The sequence below is a fragment of the Aulostomus chinensis genome, chromosome 2, assembly GCF_037954235.1.
Source record: "Aulostomus chinensis isolate RoL2024-O1b breed Wild chromosome 2, RoL_Achi_v1.0, whole genome shotgun sequence".
Classification (NCBI taxonomy): Eukaryota; Metazoa; Chordata; class Actinopteri; order Syngnathiformes; family Aulostomidae; genus Aulostomus; species Aulostomus chinensis.
This window is the reverse complement of record NC_141321.1, coordinates 2,059,320-2,075,385: the sequence shown is the minus strand read 5'-3', so window position 1 is coordinate 2,075,385 and position 16,066 is coordinate 2,059,320. Positions and strand designations below refer to the sequence as shown.

At 42.4% G+C, this 16,066-nt stretch overlaps 1 protein-coding gene and 1 long non-coding RNA gene across 6 annotated transcripts; both read left to right on the top strand.

Moving 5' to 3' along the window:
* Nucleotides 1–5,967: 5,967 nt before the first annotated feature.
* LOC147268764 (uncharacterized) lies at nt 5,968–7,516 on the top strand. The gene is made up of 3 exons (XR_015111155.1): nt 5,968–6,113; nt 6,272–6,364; nt 6,504–7,516. It is a non-coding gene; the product is annotated as an uncharacterized LOC147268764 (long non-coding RNA).
* Nucleotides 7,517–8,667: 1,151 nt separating this feature from the next.
* On the top strand, nt 8,668–15,302 carry LOC147268763 (cilia- and flagella-associated protein 99-like). Of its 5 annotated transcripts, none has more exons than XR_015119033.1 (16): nt 8,668–8,733; nt 9,289–9,413; nt 9,506–9,647; nt 9,724–9,818; nt 10,007–10,113; nt 10,205–10,370; nt 11,109–11,197; nt 11,452–11,554; nt 11,715–11,847; nt 11,940–12,091; nt 12,177–12,379; nt 12,561–12,686; nt 12,867–13,007; nt 13,183–14,060; nt 14,311–14,379; nt 14,511–14,587. XR_015119033.1 is itself a non-coding variant. In XM_086222610.1 (16 exons), the coding sequence occupies exons 2-16, from the start codon at nt 9,300–9,302 to the stop codon at nt 14,700–14,702; spliced, it is 1,905 nt and encodes a 634-aa protein (XP_086078736.1). In that variant the 5' UTR covers nt 8,668–8,733; nt 9,289–9,299; the 3' UTR covers nt 14,703–15,302. The 5 variants fall into 5 exon arrangements, 2 of the variants coding, with proteins under 2 accessions (XP_086078736.1, XP_086078744.1); XM_086222610.1 differs by having other exon boundaries at nt 13,183–13,255; nt 14,511–15,302; XR_015119030.1 differs by having other exon boundaries at nt 14,311–14,662.
* Nucleotides 15,303–16,066: the final 764 nt, after the last annotated feature.

Here is a 16,066-nt window from a genome sequence, read left to right as displayed (position 1 = left end):
ATGCTACCGTAGAAATTCTGTGGACTCTGATTAGCTTGAGGAAGTGATGCTAGCCCTGAGCTACACTCCTGCTATTCCCTGTTGTACCTTTTCACCTGTCCACTCTTAAACAATCTGGTCTGTGCTTCACTGCCTTGTGTTTCCTGCACTCTATTTTAAGCAAATATATATTTATGGATTAATCTACAGTTTAAGCAAATATATATGTATGGATTAATCTACAGTTTAAGCAAATATATATGTATGGATTAATCTACAGTTTAAGCAAATATTATGTATGGATTAATCTACAGTTAAAGCAAATATATATGGATGGATTAATCTACAGTTTAAGCAAATATTATGTATGGATTAATCTACAGTTTAAGCAAATATTATGTATGGATTAATCTACAGTTAAAGCAAATACATATGTATGGATTAATCTACAGTTTAAGCAAATATATATGTATGGATTAATCTAAAGTTTAAGCAAATATTATGTATGGATTAATCTACAGTTAAAGCAAATATATATGGATGGATTAATCTACAGTTTAAGCAAATATTATGTATGGATTAATCTACAGTTAAAGCAAATATATATGGATGGATTAATCTACAGTTTAAGCAAATATTATGTATGGATTAATCTACAGTTAAAGCAAATATATATGGATGGATTAATCTACAGTTTAAGCAAATATTATGTATGGATTAATCTACAGTTTAAGCAAATATATATGTATGGATTAATCTACAGTTTAAGCAAATATATATGTATGGATTAATCTACAGTTTAAGCAAACATATATGTATGGATTAATCTACAGTTTAAGCAAATATTATGTATGGATTAATCTACAGTTTAAGCAAATATATATGGATGGATTAATCTACAGTTTAAGCAAATATTATGTATGGATTAATCTACAGTTAAAGCAAATATATATGGATGGATTAATCTACAGTTTAAGCAAATATTATGTATGGATTAATCTACAGTTTAAGCAAATATATATGTATGGATTAATCTACAGTTTCAGCAAATATTTTGTATGGATTAATCTACAGTTTAAGCAAATATATGAATACATTTATCTACAACCTTCAGCCACAGAAGAGTGTCAATCAGTGGAATCACCTGTTAAAGTGTTTGGTTGGAAGGAAAACCTGCGTACACACGGCCCTCCATGGCACATGGTTGCCCACCCCTGGTCTAGGAGCTGCTGCTGTGGAGGTGTATGTTGTGGACGCTGAGAGCTGCGCGCCACGCATTGATCCACTCGACACGCTCTGTGCCCACTCTCTTTCCCCTTCTCACTCCCTCTCGCACATACACGCTTGTTTACATGCCGGTTTTATGTGTCAGACAGACGTCGTTTCGGTTCTATTACCATTTTATTTTTTAACAGTTACATTGTGGGCGGCTTGGCTCAGGGGTGGAGTGGCCGTCTAGCAACCAAAGGGTCGCTGGTTCGATCCCCGACTCTGGTGACCATGTCAAAGTGTCCTTGAGCAAGATACTGAACCCATAATTGCTCCTGATGAGTAGGTTGGCGCCTTGCATGGTAGCTCCACCATCAGTGTGTGAATGTGTGTGTGAATGGGTGAATGAGATGACACTGTAAAGCGCTTTGAGTACCGCTAAGGTAGAAAAGCGCTATATAAAATTGAGTCCATTTACCATTGTTGAGCCATTGTGTATTCTACATTTAATGCACACAGAAGTAAGGAGCACTGAACACACAACTGGAGGATGTTCAGGCCAGAAATAGTCTCTGGTAGTGTAACTAATGAAGTGGCCCAAGAAGAACATGAGCCTCTAAATGACACCTCCGAATCAGATGACAGTGAGGATTGGACCAGTGAAGATCCTCGTGATCTAGAGAAACAGCTGGAGCACAACCCAGCAGCTCTCTTTTTAAAGATGCCAACAGTGCTACACATTTCAGAAAATACAGTACAAGAAGTTATACAACAGCTGTTACAGATGTGTGAACTAGCCCAACCACTGCTGCATAATACAGTCAAGGATATTCTGAAACAGCATACAGATGTAGACGATTCAGTTGTGGAAGAGTTAGTCAGGGCTGCTGCAAAGAGCAATGTGATCATGACGTTTTGCGGCAAGGATGGCCCCTTGGATGGGATGGCAACAAAGCGGAGAGCAGCGTAAGTGAATAAAAACTTAAACCAGTGGAGTCCCTTTATTGAAAGAGGAAAAAAAATGTAGTGCTGTATATGTACCTTTGCATCCAATGCTACAGAAGATGTTAAATAGGGCAGACATTTTGGATAAAGCTCTTCCCATCCAAAAGCATGTGCAACATGAGTACAGTTCATACAGAGATGGTTCGTACTGTAATGACAACGACCTCCTTAAAGGGGAGGAATTCAAAATCGCGGTGGGACTTTACACAGATGATTTTGAAGTGTCCAATCCTTTAGGAACATCTAAAAAGAAACATAAAATAAGTGCAGTGTATTGGGTGATAGCTAATGTGCCATCAAATACAGATCTACACTCCACTCCATTCAGCTTGCCGTTTTGTATAAAGTCTCTGATGTAAAAGAATTTGGCTACGCCAAAATTCTCCACCCTCTCATACAGGATCTCGCTTCTTTGGAGCAACAGGTGTGTATGTTGAGAAGTTGGGAGAATGTGTCAAAGGTGCAGTTTTGTATGTGGCCACAGATAACCTGGCTGCTCATTCTCTGGCAGGATTCTTCCAAAGCTTTACAGTGGACAGATTCTGCAGGTTCTGCATGGCGACAAGAAGCGAGATGCAAGCCAAGGAAGTTATTCAGGCGCTTTTGAACCCCGCACTATAGACTCTCACAACCAGCATGTGCAGGAGGTAAAGCAGGATCCCACTATGGCAAAACGGTGTGGTGTTAAAGGAGAGTGTGTTTTGACTGACGGTCTGGAGCACTTTCATGTTGTCCGTGGGTACCCCCCTGACATCCTCCATGACCTTTTGGAAGGGATTGTTCCTGTTGAGCTATCGCTCTGCATTTCAGACAGGATTTCTAAGAAATATTTCACCATAGAAGCACTGAACCATGCCATGAAACTTTTGAATATGCTTTTCATGACAGAACTGACCAGCCTCAGCCAATTGCCCACGGCTTCTCTACCAAAGGGACCATAGGTGGCAATGGCCATGAGAACCTGACCCTACTCAGGCTGCTCCCACTTATCATTGGCCATAAAGTCCCAGAGGGAGACAATGCATGGAACATTCTGCTGCTCCTAAAAGACATTGTTGAGTTGGCTGTCGCAACAAAGCACACTGAAGAGTCGGTACATTTCCTTGACTGCAAAGTGTCAGAGCACAGAGACTTGTTGCAAACAACATTCCCAGATTTTAGATTACGGCCGAAACATCACTTCCTCGAGCATTACCCCGAGATGATCAAAGCATTTGGTCCCCTTTCAGATGTTTGGACAATGCGATTTGAGGGGAAACACAAATTCTTCAAACGGGTGATTCGTAATGCACACAACTTCAAAAATCTAGCAAGTACATTGGCTGTTAAGCATCAGAAAATGATGGCTTACTATTTGGACACAAGTTCATTTTTCAAGCCTTCAGTGTAAATGGACAAGGTCACTACAGCATCAGTCACATCTTATCCTGAGAATGTCCTACAGGTTTTCTGCCAGAGAGTTCCTCAGCTTACATCAGTTCTTGTTGCATCATCAGTCTATGTAGATGGAGTTAGATATTGTTCTGACAGGACAGTGTCTGTTGGTTCATACTCTGGCCTCCCTTCATTTAGGAAGATCAAACAGATAGTGGCACTCAACACCGAGATCCGGCACAGTGTGATTTCTGCAATCAGTCCAGATGGTAATGGAAGATTCTGGAGCTTATTTTAGAGCTCATGTTGGAATTTATAATTACACACTGAGAAGTTTCTTTTTCTTTTTTCCTAAATGTGTGACTTTTTGAAAATGTTTTTCTTGTACATTTGAGAAGGGGGCTTCTTTTGAATTAGACTTTTTTAATGGATTTACCACTTTAATCTCAGGGGACATCACATTTTTCTCTTGTAAATCTCACATAGAACGGCCACACAAACAACAGACACATGCAACACCCACACAAACAACAGACGCATGCAACACCCACACAAACAACAGACGCATGCAACACCCACACAAACAACAGACGCATGCAACACCCACACAAACAACAGACGCGTGCAACACTCAGCTTTTAATGGATGTACCACTTTAATCTCGCAGACTTCCATAATTTCTTTTTTTCTTGTTGATTGTGCTAAGTTTGATTTTTGAGAATTTCCACTTTTTCTTTCTTTGTCTCAGAACAGTACTCAGAGCTTGGTTCAGTGTTGGTGCTGGTGTTGGTTCAGCTTGATCAGTGTTTTCCAAAGCCCAGTGTGACAGTTTCAAATATTCTCACTTGAAATTATCACTCAAATCTGAAAACAGTTGGAGATTATCAACATACATGTAATCTATTCATTGGTGCAGCTCTGTTATTCCATAGATGTGTAAAACTATTTCTAATGGTCCACTGCATGTCTACATAAACACTTACATCATTTCACCTGTCTTTACAGTCATGTTTCTTCTGGAGGAAAAACAAAGTGCACTGAACTTAAGCAACCAACTTATTAATCAGCTATTTTTGTGATGCACATAGCAATGGCTCAGCAACTGAATGACCTTATCGATGTGTAACATTTCTAATCAAATTATTGTTTCTATTCCCAATAAGACTGCAAACCAGAAGATGACCTTGAGGGTCATTCTAACAGAGGCAGATATAAGAAAAGTCATCCTAAGTACAAGGCCCTCTACAGTTGAAGCTTTGATAAGCAAGCTTAAAGAGGCACTGGGACTTCAATACAACTTCAGTCTCCAAGACCAAGACCCTGAGTTCAATAGTGAACTTTGTAATCTGACAGATACTGAAGAACTTCCAGAAAAACCAACAGTTAAAGTCTTGCCTGTCCTTGAGCTGGTACCTGTTCCACCTGATGAAGTCCTCAGTGACACACTGAGTACAGCAGATACAGAGATACTCTCACACTCATCTCAGGAGCAACAGGAACAGTGGCCAGAATTTTTTGACATCCCAACATTTTCTGTTGATGTACAGTGTAGACTTAGGCAAGCAGATCTGCAGTTTGTGAGTGAGGGAACATACCTTAAAGTATCAAAAGAACTAAAACATGACATACTTGAGAGATTGGCAGAGAGCATGTATAGCTACACAGCTTCCCCAACTGCTGCCCAGTTCGAAAGTGTTGCAGCAGCACTGATGAGCAAACACCCTTGTCTCCAGGAGCGAGGCTCAACCACTCGCTGTTGTGGTTGGAAAAATAGTCTAAAGCATAAAATGGCTAATTATAGAACAAAGCGTAAGCAATCAGGATGCCTTGATGTTGCAATAAATGCCGGTAAGCGGGGAAGGCATTCAGCAGAAGGACAACCAGCTAACAAGCGCATCAAAAAGGCAAAGAAAGGAGAAATCAACTACTTGCCCAGCTTCCCGGATGGATTTGATCAGGCAGCCCTGGAGGGGGCCTGCAAAGACTTGGTTGATGAAATGCAGAGGAGAACACCAAATGGACCCCTTGTGAAACAGAAGATGGATCAGACGTTTACTCTGAGAAGATAAGAGGTCGTGGAGTCGGAACCCGCCATAAGCACAATGGTGAAACGCTGGCCTGCCCTTTTCTCTGAAGATCAGGTATGTTCATGAAAGAGAAGATAGCTCATGTCTTTCTATCATATAATGTGTCTGATGTATATTTCTCTTGTCCTCTTAAAGGAAAACATTGATATTTTTAATTTCGGGCATGTTGTTTACATCAACATTTCAAATCATACAAAAAGGACATTCATGGATGTTTTTCAGCTCTACTTTGCAGATGGCTTGCCTTGTGTAGCTCAGTTCTAGGTTCTTAGGTTGTTTGGTTTTTTGTTCTCTGTATTTTTCAGGTGTTCATGGAGTTCAGCAGGATTGTGGGCAAGAACCCTCAAGCAGGAATTCTTTGAGAGCATCGATCGTCACAGTCCTCGAATCCTTGAGATATTTCGTTCCAAGAGAGGGAATGTTGGACAGTTGTTGACACAGATTTCCCAACAGACCAACGTAGGTCCATACACATTATGTTCTTGGCATTGTTCTTTACAGGTTTTGTAAAAAACATCATAGTGCCACTCTATTGGTTGTGTCATTCAATTTCTTATAGATCCTTATTTGTTTTTCATTTTAGCTATCTAACTTGTTATCTGTTTAATTCCCAAAAGACTACCGAGCCAACTGCGATCTGGACACAGGTGCTCAGAGGGCTTCCAATCATCCTGGGGGACAACCCCACAAACTTCTTCAAAGCAGGCTTTGTAAGTAAGCTCTTGCTTTCTTATCATTTTCACCATTATTCATTTTTCACCTGGACACTCTTACAGTATACTGATTGAAGTTGTTTCCAAATGAGAAGTCTAATGTAATGCTTGTGCTCCTCTGTTATTTTTTATTAAGGAATCTGATGATGACGATTCTTTCCGTGACCTTGACATCGGGATACTTCTCACTGAGCGTGCTCACATCTTCCCAGCATCTCAGTCCAGCCTCGTTGAAAAGCGTCATTTAGGGAGAAGTGATGGGAAACATTCAAGATCTGCCAAAAGCAATGTGCATTCTGTTTGGACTCACATATGCACTCCATCTTAACTAAACAGGTATTGCTCTCGTCAGGCCAGACTAACCTAAAACCGAAGCTACAGACTTTGAAAAATCAGCTCGCAATGTAAAGAGATGTCGGCTCTACTGTAATAAGCTGTTGACTGCTTCTTTTTGCTACACCAGTAAAAACACTTTCTGAACCGTGGGGTAAACCTTCTTTATTTTCTGTAAAACAGGCCGACAAACAGGCACACGTAAAACGCAGAGACGCACACAAACAACAGACACATTCAACACCCACACACAAAAGACACTGACACATACACTCCTACACACACTTAAATGCTGTAGGAAGCGGGCTGAAGGATGTGACTTATGTGAAATTAGAATTGAGACGAATTGTAGCAGAGAGACATAAGATCATCATCTCTGGAGATGGAGTTGGATGTTGTTCTGATTTGATAGCCTCTGTTGGTCCATGTGCTGGCCTCCCTCCATTTAGGCAGATGAATATTTGTTATTTGTACATTTGAGCAGAGGTTTCTTGTGAATTTTGTTTTTTTTATGGATTTACCATTATAATCTCAGGGCACATCCATGTTTTTTCTTGTAAATTTGTGATGCATTCAACACCCACACACATAATTGTTTCAATGATTTGAAATGACCTTTTTCAGACGAATCATTTTAGATTGGATGTGTTGATGTTGACCTGATGATGAGTTTGTAATTACAACACTGGCTGTGTTTTGCCATTTACTTCAAAATAAAATGCGTTGGAGCATTTAAAGGTGTTTATTTTTTCCATCTAATTTAATTGAAACAATGTTTTCTACAATATTAAAAAACAAAAGAAAAGGTAATTAAATTAGAGGAAAAAACAGTAGTTGTAGTGAATTAATACAACTCAACATATCCAGTTTCAGCTTGCGTAAAAAGTTAACGTTCCATGTTAGTAAAAGTCAGCATATTTAGTTTCAGCTTGTGCAAAAACTAAAGTGGTATAGGGCAACAGGTTTCCACGCAATTCGCGAGTAAATGCAACTAATTCAGGTTAAGAGTGTAGTAGTATTTTCATCATTACTGCAATATTTTGTTTTCAAAAATATTTTTCTTCAAATTTAAAAGTAACTGTTGGGTCCAGGGACTGCACGGTGGTGCAGTGGTCAGCACTGTGGCCTCACGGCAAGAAGGTTCCGGGTTCGAGTCCCGGGTTGGGCATGGGATCTTTCTGTGTGGAGTTTGCATGTTCTCCCCGTACCTGCGTGGGTTCTCTCCAGGTACTCCGGCTTCCTCCCACCGTCCAAAGACATGCAATTGGGGACTAGGCTGATTGATACTCTAAATTGACCGTAGGTATGAATGTGAGTGTGAATGGTTGTTCGTCTCTGTATGTTGGCCCTGTGATGGACTGGCGACCTGTCCAGGGTGAACCCCGCCTCTCACCCGTAGACGCTGGGATCGGCTCCAGCCCCCCCGCGACCCTTACTAGTAAGGAATAAGCGGAAGACAATGAATGAATGTTGGGTCCATCAAAAGGTAGTAAAATAAAATGACATTTCTGACTATGCAAAAACTGAAACACCCATTCCTCAACATGGAACAAAAGTAAAGCGCTTGAGTAAAAATACTTTCCACCTATGGCAGAGAAACTACCCATCATGGCCAAGAGGAAGAAGAGGGTATCTGATTCTCCAGCACTAAACAGTGGACAATAATAACCTTCATAGTCACCTTGTGTTTTATTTTTTTCCAAAGTGTTGATTAAGTATTGTTATATCAGTTACAGTAAGAGTCTGAGTGGAATGGTGGTGAGGAAGGCTTCAGGAGGAAGACCGTGAGTTTGTGACATCACTTTGGTCTTGGGGCTCTGAACACTGGCTCCTGTCATGATGACTGACACACACACACAGCACCTGTTTGTCACCGGTTGATCACAGCAACATCACAGAAGAGCTGCATGATAACACCTGTTGACTGTGTAGTAACGGGTGAATGGGCCTCATATAAGACATCCGATCCTGCAGACAAACGTACGCTGAAGAGCATTACATTTGAATCATCTCTGACCTGAAGTTTTTATTTGGTAAGTTGACTCATTCTTTTCAGGAAGACCTCAGGTACAAACCAATGCAAATGTCTGAGTGTTGGTAGATTCAGAGACATCATAGTTGAGGAGTGATCATGGTTGGTAGGTGGTCAAGTTGAAGAGGTTCTCACTGGCAGTTTGTTTGTGTAAACATTGACAGTGACAAAAATGCAGCACAGGAAAAGAATCTTTGGCATGGCACAGAGGTAGAGAGGCCATCTAGCAACTGAAGGGGATCAGACTTCTCATGGAGTAACAATCAGAAAGATCACTCGTTTTACTTTGTGCGTCTTCCAAAGTTGGAAAACTGCAGTTGGAGATGTGACATGGTGGAACTTCTGAGACTCCATACAACAATTTCAGATTTTCTACAACTGACGCATTCACGTTGCAGGAATATTTTGCTGGAACATCCTGCAGTTTTGTTGTGTAGCATTGATCTGAACCAGCTTTTAGCTTGGTTACATTTGTCTTTGCATCGGTGCTGGAAAGTGCGTGTCTTTCATCTGCTATGAAAAGTCTTTCTCTTCATTGATCATTCTCTCACTGCAGGTAAAAATAGAATGGCAACTATGTATGGAGCACTTGTCAAAGAGGCCATTAAGGTCTTTGATAAGTTCACCCCAGGCAAACATCAAGTGGAGAACTTCCTGAAAGATGCTTCAGAGGACCTGAAGGTACACCAGAGGGATTAAATAGCTGCTAGCAAGCTCAGATGCTGATCGTCCACCATATCAACTCAGCAATATCACGTTGGTTTTTGTTGTAGAAAAGGGGAACCCAGCAGCAGAAGTTTGTGCTTGATGTCATTTCTGGATGTATTGAGCACAAAACCCTGGTGGACCTGGTGATCGATGACTTCTATGGCCAAAATGGAAAGATACCCAAAAGTCATCGCAGCCAGCTCGCCAGTAAGTAAACAGCACTTTTTCATTTCAGTCAGAAAGAAACAAAATGGCGACTGACGTACTTCTATTGTTTTGTCAGTTATCTGTTACCTGGCCACATTTGCCTTGGATGAGATTGGACTTCGACGCTTTGACATCATTGTCAAGGCACTGGACTGCAAAAACATGCATGCTGTAAGAACATCAATTTGATCAAGAATACATTTTTCCATCAATAAGACTGTACTACTTTAATGTACAAAAACTTGGTCCTTCATCCGATAGTACCAGTGATGGCGCATTTAATGGATGAGGCACTGGAAAGAAGGAACTGTCTCGTGCTCTTTCATGGAGAATGGTTTTGTTCATGTGTTCTGTTCTAGTTCCTGAGTTTCTTTTCCTCAAACCTCACCACATGCATCCAAGAGAAGTGGAGCAGTGTGAGTGATGCTGCCCATGTAGAGGAGAAGTTAATTGGTCCCCTGTTGAGGTGAACAAAACTGTCTGTGACCATTTTGAAGAAATCAGTTGTTTTAAAGGCAAGATACAGTAGGAGGCAACACGTTTATTTTCTCCTTCAGATGGCGACCTGAGATTAATAAAATTGTAGTCCAGCTTGCAAAGCAGTTTCCCAAAGGCCATCAGGTCAAGAAGGTGCCAAAAAACCCCACTGAGCCCCAGGAGGTCCCTCTCACCCATCCCAAACCAGTGCCAAATCTCATCCCACTGCGGCAAAATCCCAGACCAGTAAGACCCATTTATTGCCTTTGAATATTTCCGTACAATTAGATGTGTACATGTACGTCTCTCTCTTTGCTTAGATTCTGAACTGCATCAGGGTCATTCATCCATCCATCCATCCATTTTCTTCCACTTATCCTGTTAAGGGTCACGGGGGGAGGGGGCTGGAGCCTATCCCAGCATCTTTCAGGGCTGAGGCGGGTTTCACCCTGGACAGGTCAGATCAGAGTCATGCAATTGACAAATTGTGGTTGGAATGAGTTTGACCTCTTTGGTAATTTAGCATTTTCTGATGAAGACCTTATTAATATGTCAATATCAGTTGGGTTTTTAGTTAATTTTGGTTAATTAGTTTATTTTGAAAATATTTGAAAACACCAAAATGAGAACATGTACATATATGAACAGGCAAAAAAAACTACATCCTTGCCAAAGCTCAAGCAAATCAAAAAACAGTAATTCTGAAAAAGTGAAAAATGGATTTAATGTTCAAAGAGATGAAGGAAGAAGTAAAAAAAAAAATAAAATTGTAGTCTGACAGGTAAAGGTGACAGGTTGAGCCTCAAGCAACCATATTGGCATTGGTTATATTTCTACCTGTGGGCCTGCAGGTCCACTGGTTGCTGGGTTTGTATTGTGCAGGGCTTGGACTCTCCTCATACCTGCTCCCACTACGTAATTTCTTTCCTCAGTATGATAACTGTTCCCATGCATCAGTTAACCAAAAAGGTCTGATTCCTTTAGAGAGGCAGCAACACCTTAAAGACCACCAAAGCAGACACCCTGAGAAAAGAGGTGATCGAGAACCGTCAGGCAGAAGAGGAATTCCAGAGGTATGGCATGTAGTTTACCTTCAACCTGTTTGAGGAGGCTCCTCAATATGATCAGAGTTCTCTACAGGACACTGCTGGACTGAGCTGAAGCCTGTGATTTGTCTGAGGGAATTCTACATGCTGGCTGGTCCAATAATACCAGTAATGGATGGGATGGCCAGTGTGGATGCTGCTATGTGGAACTGAATTGTCTGGTTTTGAGATTTCTGTAAACCACTCTGTGTTAAGAGTAATTTCTCTGTGTGTTGACCCAGAATTCAGTGCCTGTTGGAGGGGGCAGGTGATCATAATCGAGGGCACATCACCACCAAGGAGCCATTTAGGGACCAGAAGGCTCCTCAACTCCAGGAAAAAGAGGTGGGTAAAGACCAGTAGACAGTTGGTGAAAATGAAGGTTACACAACACAAATACAAGGAGGATTAGCCAGAACATTTCTGCTCTCTGAACACCTTTTTAAAACAAGGGATTTTCATGTAAAAATGTGCTCCTTGTGTTTGTATCTTTTTGGCTGCTCAGTTGATGCAGAAATACGCAAAGAAGAGGCTGCAGGAGGAAAGAGGAATGAGAGACTTGGTGCGACAGGTGGCAGAGCGCCAAAAGAACTACAGAGTGGCAGAGGAGAAGTTGACAAAATCAAAGCAAAGTATTGGTAAGCTGCTAGACTTCACGTAGTATGAACGAGTATGATCATTTGTTGAAGAGATCCTTTTCATTCAAAGAATTTCTATGCAAATACCACAGTGAAAGAAGTCACCAAGAAAAATCAAGAGCTACTTCGTCAAGCACTGGAGGAGGCACAAGCAGAGCTCATCCTGAAATTTAGAGTAATTGGTGAAATCCTCACTATTAGTTCACTTCCCCAGAAGAGACTGAAGGCTCTTGATGGCACTGAGGTAAGTGAAAGAAAGGATTGGTGTCTTCTCACAGTTCACACACTTCCTTCCATGTGTCATGGTTTTCCTTTGTGTCCCATGCCAGCCTGCAGGCCAGGATCTCATGGAAGAGATGTCCCTGTTGGAGCTGCGGAAGCGGCTGTTCCACCTGAAGGAACAACAGAAAAAAGATGAGATAGAGAAAAACGAGCGTGTCAGGCAGAAGCTGAAGAAAGAAAAGCAGCAGGAGCAGGAGAGGTTGAAGAATATGACGCGCAAGAGAGAAGTGGCAAAGGCTGCTCCAGCCAGGTCAGGATAATAACATGGAACATGAATATCGCCATTCCTAGGGTCAGAGCCCATGGGGGCTAGGAGGGACCCATATGAGGAAGAGCTGTTCCCACTGCAACGAGTCAGATGTTTTGATGTGAAAAGGTTGAGCTTTGAGAGACCCATCAACACAAAGTCACATTTGTTTTGCATGTTTCAGGAAAGCTGAGGAGAAAGCCAAAGAACAAAAAGTGCAGCAGCTGCAGAGAGAGAAGAAGCAGGAGAGGATGAAGAAGATGGTCTTCAAAGCCCGCAAGAGAGAGGAGGCAAAGGCTGCTGCACTCAGGTCAGGATAATGCGATCAAACATGAATGTATCCCTTACTAGAGGTCCGAACTCCTAGGCTGGGAGTGACTCATGTGAGGCAGAGTTGTTCTGATTGCAATGTGTCAGATGCTTTCATTTGAAGAGGGTGAGCTCTGAGAGATCCAGCACCACAAAGTCATGGTTGTTTCACATGTTCCAGGAAAGTGGAGGAGAAAGCCAGAGAGGAAGCGATGAAGCAGAAGCTGCAGAAAGAGAAGCAGCAGCAGCAGCAGCAGAAGAGCATCAAAAAGAGGGCCCTCGATGCCTGCAAGAGAGAAGAGGCAAAGGCTGCTGCAATCAGGTCAGGATGATACAGTCAAATATGAATGTACCCATGGCCAGAGGCCGAGTGGCCTGGGAGTGACCCATGTGAGGCCGAGTTGTTCCTGTTGCATTCAGACAGATATTTTGATTGGGAAAGGTTAAGCTCTGAGAGACCCAGCACCACAAAGTCATGGTAGTTTTGCATGTTGCAGGCAAGTGAAGGAGAAAGCCAGAGATGAAAAAATGAAGCAGGATCTGAAGAAGAAATGTGTGGAGAAATCGCTGGTGAGTCAAAGGAAAAGGGAAATGGGTAGAGACAAAATCAAGCCAGCCCCCAGGCAGCATCAACAGTCTGATTCTAGAAAACAGCGCCAAGGGGCCAACGTTGCTGCCGACTCATTCCAACTGACACCGTGGGAAAATGGTGACCGTCTGTCACCAGGATTACAGTTCAGAATCTCCATCACCGACTCAAACCCAGGACCCATATTCTCCAGAAGACATTCATTTGATGGACTCGTGCTTTTACCCGGACGTGTTCCTCCTTGATACGGCTGCTTGTGATTGCCCTCCCTCTGCTGTGAGCAGATAAACACTGTGGGCTCCAGGTTGGAGGCCCTGGGTGTAAATGCCTGTGGCCTCCTTATTACTGGCTGCTACCATAGAATGGTTATCAATGGCCATCTGTGCACACAGAATTGTATCACACAACTTTTGTCACACAGGTCCGTACCCAAAAGGAATGCCTGGCAAGATGTCAGTGCTGAGCTTGGACCACCTGGATGGTTTATGAAGTGTGTGTAATTTACCAGGGAGTGAGGGCTGGGCTACCAACTAAGAGGACACATGAAGGAGAAATGGAAGGGGCTCAGGGACTCTTACAGGGACAAGAGCATGTAGATGCGGAGAGGGTCCACAGTAGAGTCCCTTTGTGTCCACAAGACCAATAAGTGGTAGCATGGAGCAAGAAGATATGGAGGACAGGACATCAGAGGACAGAGAGGAGAAGGAGGGTCAGGACCTGGGAGGCTGACAGGACCATGGGGCCGCAGGTGCAGCTGCAACTGACCAGGACGCTAAACAGCCACAGGTAGGATGATGTGATGACACAAATCAATGTCTGACATTTATCAGCAAAGTCTATATTAGTGGGGACAATTTGGCGTTTCTGAGACATTGACTCAAAAAGCAGCAGGTTGATTTCTGTTCATGGGCTCCTATTATGTTGGTGTCTTCATATTATTTGTGGATGCTCATTTCTGTATTGATGCAGACAGTTACGTTAAACCTGTAAGAATAATTCATTTAGTCACCAAACTATGACCGTCATGTCTTGACAGGATTGGACTTCCCACAGCCTGTTCAGGACTCCAGACAGCAACCCTGCTCCACTGCACGCCCCCCCACTGGTATAGATATAAATGACCTTCATCTCTGTGGGACAGGCGTGCATTGTCTTTAACGGTCTCATATCATGATGGATGCACATCTGTTAACCCTTGTATGTTCTGCTCTGTTGTCTATGCTGTGCTGACTGAAGGAAGGACCCGGACCACGTCCAGCTACTGGTTGCTCTCTATTGAAGGCAGGACAGTGGATTTGTCTCCACAAATCAACAACAACAAACAAAAACACAATAAGGTTCTGTAACATGCAGTCTCCTCCACACAGCACACAGGCCTCAAGCTCCTCCTCTCAGCAAATCTGGCATGGACCGTTCCTGCATACATGACTAATACAACTCTTAGTATTGACAGCAAAAACACTTTTAAATAAAGATGTGAAAATGAATGAAATATCTTCCCAACATAAACCTTCAAAATAATAACTTGGGTTTCAAAGGCTCTTGCCTCCCCCCAGACAGCAGGACCCCCAACCCCTGCCTCATGGTGTCCAACATATTATGAAACATTCACTTCTCTTTCTAACAAATTTTATTTTGTGTTTTAACATCTTAGCATCTTTTTGAAACTTTCTAATGATGTCTCTCGTTTCTTGACACCTTTGAATGGATGTTTGTTTATTAAGTCTTATGATTTTTATTTCTTTCAAGGTGCAATCAACAACATTTATATCTCCCAGTCCGTCGGTGTCTCACTCATTCCTGCTGGAGTTATCGATTCTACCGGGTACGCTCACGATAGCAGGAAAAAGGAGGACACTACATGTGGCCTGTCTTATTGTGGTACATTTCATGATGATGTCACACACTAACAATAACAACATTAACCTTCTTCAGAGGCTAAAGTTGCTAACATGCACAGTTGCTATTGTTAGCAAACATCTAAAGCAGAAAAGTGGCCCCCTCAGCATGAATTTGGACCAGCCGAGAAATGCTGAACCTTTTTCTTGCTCCGTTGTTGGTCCGACAGTCTTTGACATGGAAAACAGAATGAAGCCTCATGTGTCTCAGAGATTTCTCTAGTTAATCCAACACCTGGGAACTCCTGAGGTCTTGTGTGTTATGTTTGCCTTCTAGCAATAAAATAATGGACACTAACTTTTGCGGTCTCACTCGTAGTTTATTCTGGCATCTTGGATTTTTCCCATAACAACACACATGACTGGACTATGTCATCAACTACAGTGTCCCTGAATACACACACCATGTGAACTTGAGGATGCTACACTGTGGTCAGTAAAGACACATAAACAACATGTGATATCAATGTATTCATGCTATTGGCTCAGAGATCCTTCATGGTTTGTCAGCAAGCTCACTGGAATTTAAATGTTACAAACATGTCCGCACAAATTTCCATTCAAAAGGTGTTGCCAACTAAGTTACTTTGTTGCTATATTTCGCGAGTTTCAGACCCCTCTAGCAACCAATTTTCCAAAAAAGCGACTAGCGACAAATCTAGCGACTTTTTGTGGTGTCATTGGAGACTTTTGGAGACTCTGATGTTGAAGCACGTATCAGTGACTCTTCTCAACGAGCAGCGTGTGCTGCCATGAGCCTCACCCCCATCCCACAGCACTCACAAGCGGCCCAGTCCTGGCGTGTCACAGCAGTCCCTCCCAGCTGCAGTCAGAGGAGACGTGTGCACTCCTCCGCATCAAGACTACAAATGACTCGCGCATGCGCTACGCCGC